Source organism: Monopterus albus, unplaced genomic scaffold (genome assembly GCF_001952655.1).
Source record: "Monopterus albus unplaced genomic scaffold, M_albus_1.0 scaffold1814.1, whole genome shotgun sequence".
Lineage (NCBI taxonomy): Eukaryota > Metazoa > Chordata > Actinopteri > Synbranchiformes > Synbranchidae > Monopterus > Monopterus albus.
Genome location: NW_018129689.1, coordinates 1 through 2788, shown reverse-complemented (window position 1 = coordinate 2788; position 2788 = coordinate 1). Strand labels below are relative to the sequence as shown.

General features: G+C 43.6%; 1 protein-coding gene across 1 annotated transcript; it reads right to left on the bottom strand.

The window, feature by feature from the left end:
- Positions 1 to 2093: 2093 nt before the first annotated feature.
- On the bottom strand, positions 2094 to 2778 carry LOC109953880 (nitric oxide-associated protein 1-like). The gene is made up of 2 exons (XM_020589327.1): positions 2666 to 2778; positions 2094 to 2281 (listed from the first exon to the last, which is right to left on the bottom strand). The coding sequence occupies exons 1-2, from the start codon at positions 2757 to 2759 to the stop codon at positions 2094 to 2096; spliced, it is 282 nt and encodes a 93-aa protein (XP_020444983.1). The 5' UTR covers positions 2760 to 2778.
- Positions 2779 to 2788: the final 10 nt, after the last annotated feature.

The following is a 2788-nucleotide window of genomic DNA, read 5'->3' as shown; positions in this document are numbered from 1 at the left end:
AACAGGTCCTCCGTCCACACAGATGATCATGTGTTTGGTCTTTGATGGAAAATGGTTTTAAATCCAGAGAATGATTTCCTGAAAAACATGCATTGTGCATATGTGCCAACTTGTAGCGCCATTATTCAACAGACGTTTCATCAAAGGGGGTTAGTTAAAAACCGATCTCCAGATCTGAGTGACGAAACAGGTTTATAGTGTAGAGCTGTTCATTCCTCATTTCGATCCACATTATAACAAAGTACTGACCGAGCTTAGACCTCCTAGTATATCCAGCCCAAAGAAACCCTTCAGGTCAGCCCAGGATGGAGCTGAAGAAACAGAATCAATGCAGCGCACATCTGTGTACATATTTCTGTGCAATATCCTTTTAGTTGAGAAGCCAAAGTCAAAGGTAGGTCCTGTGTCTGATGTGCTGGTGTGGGTGTTTTTCTTCTGGTTGTGAAGAAACTGTCTTCTCATATCGGTTTCTACAGAGGATCACAGAACTCTGTTACAACTGTAGGTAAACTGTATATACGTAGGAGCTACGCCACATTTACCTGTCCATCACCCATTCCTGAAGGTTTTTCTGTGGCAGCAACCACCTTCACTGCTTTGTACCTGCTTGTACACTTTGGTCTGTTGTGTATCTGTAATCACACTGCAGAGACATTAAACCTTATATTTGTAGCAAATACTGAGGCTGCGATAATGGTTGCATATCAATTATCCATAAACCTGTAGATTATTTTTACTGTTAACTGATCAGTTCATTTTATAAAAGCTTTGTTTTGTCCAACAAACACGTGATAGAAAATCTGATATGTGAGAGAAACTGATTAGTGGTGTTTACTAGTAAGTGACTGTCATCATTAAATGGAGGCAGAAAGCTCTGCACACACTCCGGTTGTGTCTGAACTCGCCCTGCTGGCTAAACTGTGTGTTCGTCTTGCTATAGTGGGTGGGGTCTGAATGCTGAGTGCGTAAATCTATCCACTATATACTGCACTGAAAAAAAAAGCATATGTGCCATGTACTCCATTTTCTAACAATCCCACAAATTATGGATGCGCAGTTCTATAGCTGTTGATGACGCAAAATGTCAGTGATTAGTGTGAAATCTCAACTTACTGTTCCCTACTGAGTGAACTACTCGGTGTATGTTATGTAGGCAGCAGTGAATGAGTGAACAGGGAGTGATTTCAGACACAGCCTTAGTGTAGAAAACAGCAGTATGTGCATCGTGTCAAGAGTTGGACTCGACTGTTTCCTGCACGTCGCTAGTAATAGACACCGAGTTCCACATCAGTGCATTTTCTATAATACCCGTCTAGTTGTTTCAGTTCGTAGACGACGAGCAGGCAGTGGGAGCTCCTCACTTCAGCATTAACTAGCACAGTCAGCTGAAAGTGAAATGTCGTGTGTATCATACTGCCCTCTGCTTCCTTTTTTTAAATAAAGATTTTCAGAAACATGGTCATTTGTTTCTCTGTGTCTGTTCTGTTAGTAATGCTAAAGGTAGAACACATTTGAACACAAGTAGAAGCCAGAATATGTATTTCAGTTGTTTCACATGCAGCAGACAAATCAACACGGACTAGAAGTTAATGGATAGCTCTGTCTCATAGTGTTGGTACAGGAACACACCAACGTGTGACCTGCACCTACATACGACCTGAACTTGAGGAACTCATGGCTGTTTGGCACAGTGGTCTTCTAGTGTTTCCACGGGACAAGGGTTACGGTTTGGAGCATGTTACATGATGACGGATATGTGTTAAGTTGCTGTACATGAAGCCATGTTACATGATGTTTTGCTACAATAAAAATGTCACATGACAGTGGATACGCATTATGTTACATTAGGTGACAGTGGATAGGTGTGATGTTACACAAAAATGGATACACATTACATTGTTACAACAGATGCATGTTATGTTTGCGACAATGAGTCCATGTTGTTATGCTCTGCAACAACGGAAACGTCACGTTACAGGTCAGCAGACAGACGTTAAGTTGCATCGTATCCAAGGAAACGTGCTCCTGCAGTAGAGCAGATTCATCATCTGGTTAGTCGAGTTCAGAGGTGTCACTGCTGCCACAGCTTGGGTTCATTTAGACCCCAACATCCCTGCTGGTTTCATCAGTTCGTAGGCAGGACTTTTCCGGATACGTTCTCCCTTCAGAGAGACAATGTGTGGAAGCAGTGGCGGCTCCCTCAGAGTGAAACCTGCCGCCTCTGGACCATGAACCCTCAGCAGCACCTGGTCACCTTCAACCGCTGTCACAGCCACCCAGCCTGCAAACACAGACCTCTGAGTCACTCTACACAGCTCACTGCGATCCTTCCCCCAGTGCTTTGTCCACTTACTTCTCCATCAGGGTTCACTTTGTCAAAAACAATTGAGACCATCAACACCTGCTGGTGACATTTTTCTAGGCCCAAATTAACCTGAAAACACAAAGAGCCGGCCAATAGCAGCGCCTCATTTGTATGACCTGCTGCACTGCTGTTAATAAGAAGTTAATCAGGAGAGAGCTACACATTCAAGTTCTGGTTGGACACAACAAATCAATGCACCTTTACCCTAAAACACAGAATCAATTTGTTTTATAATGAGAAGTTGGTTTATGAACCAGGCACTACAGGTACTTATGCGCTGATCATGTATTGATTGATTACCTGCAGATGACAGCCTGATGTCAGCAGCAGCCTCCAGGTAACCTCGACCCACCAATGTGGACTCCTGAGCAACCAACGTTGGGAACTCCTTCATGCGCTCCTGCCCTCCCACAGGCACCTGAA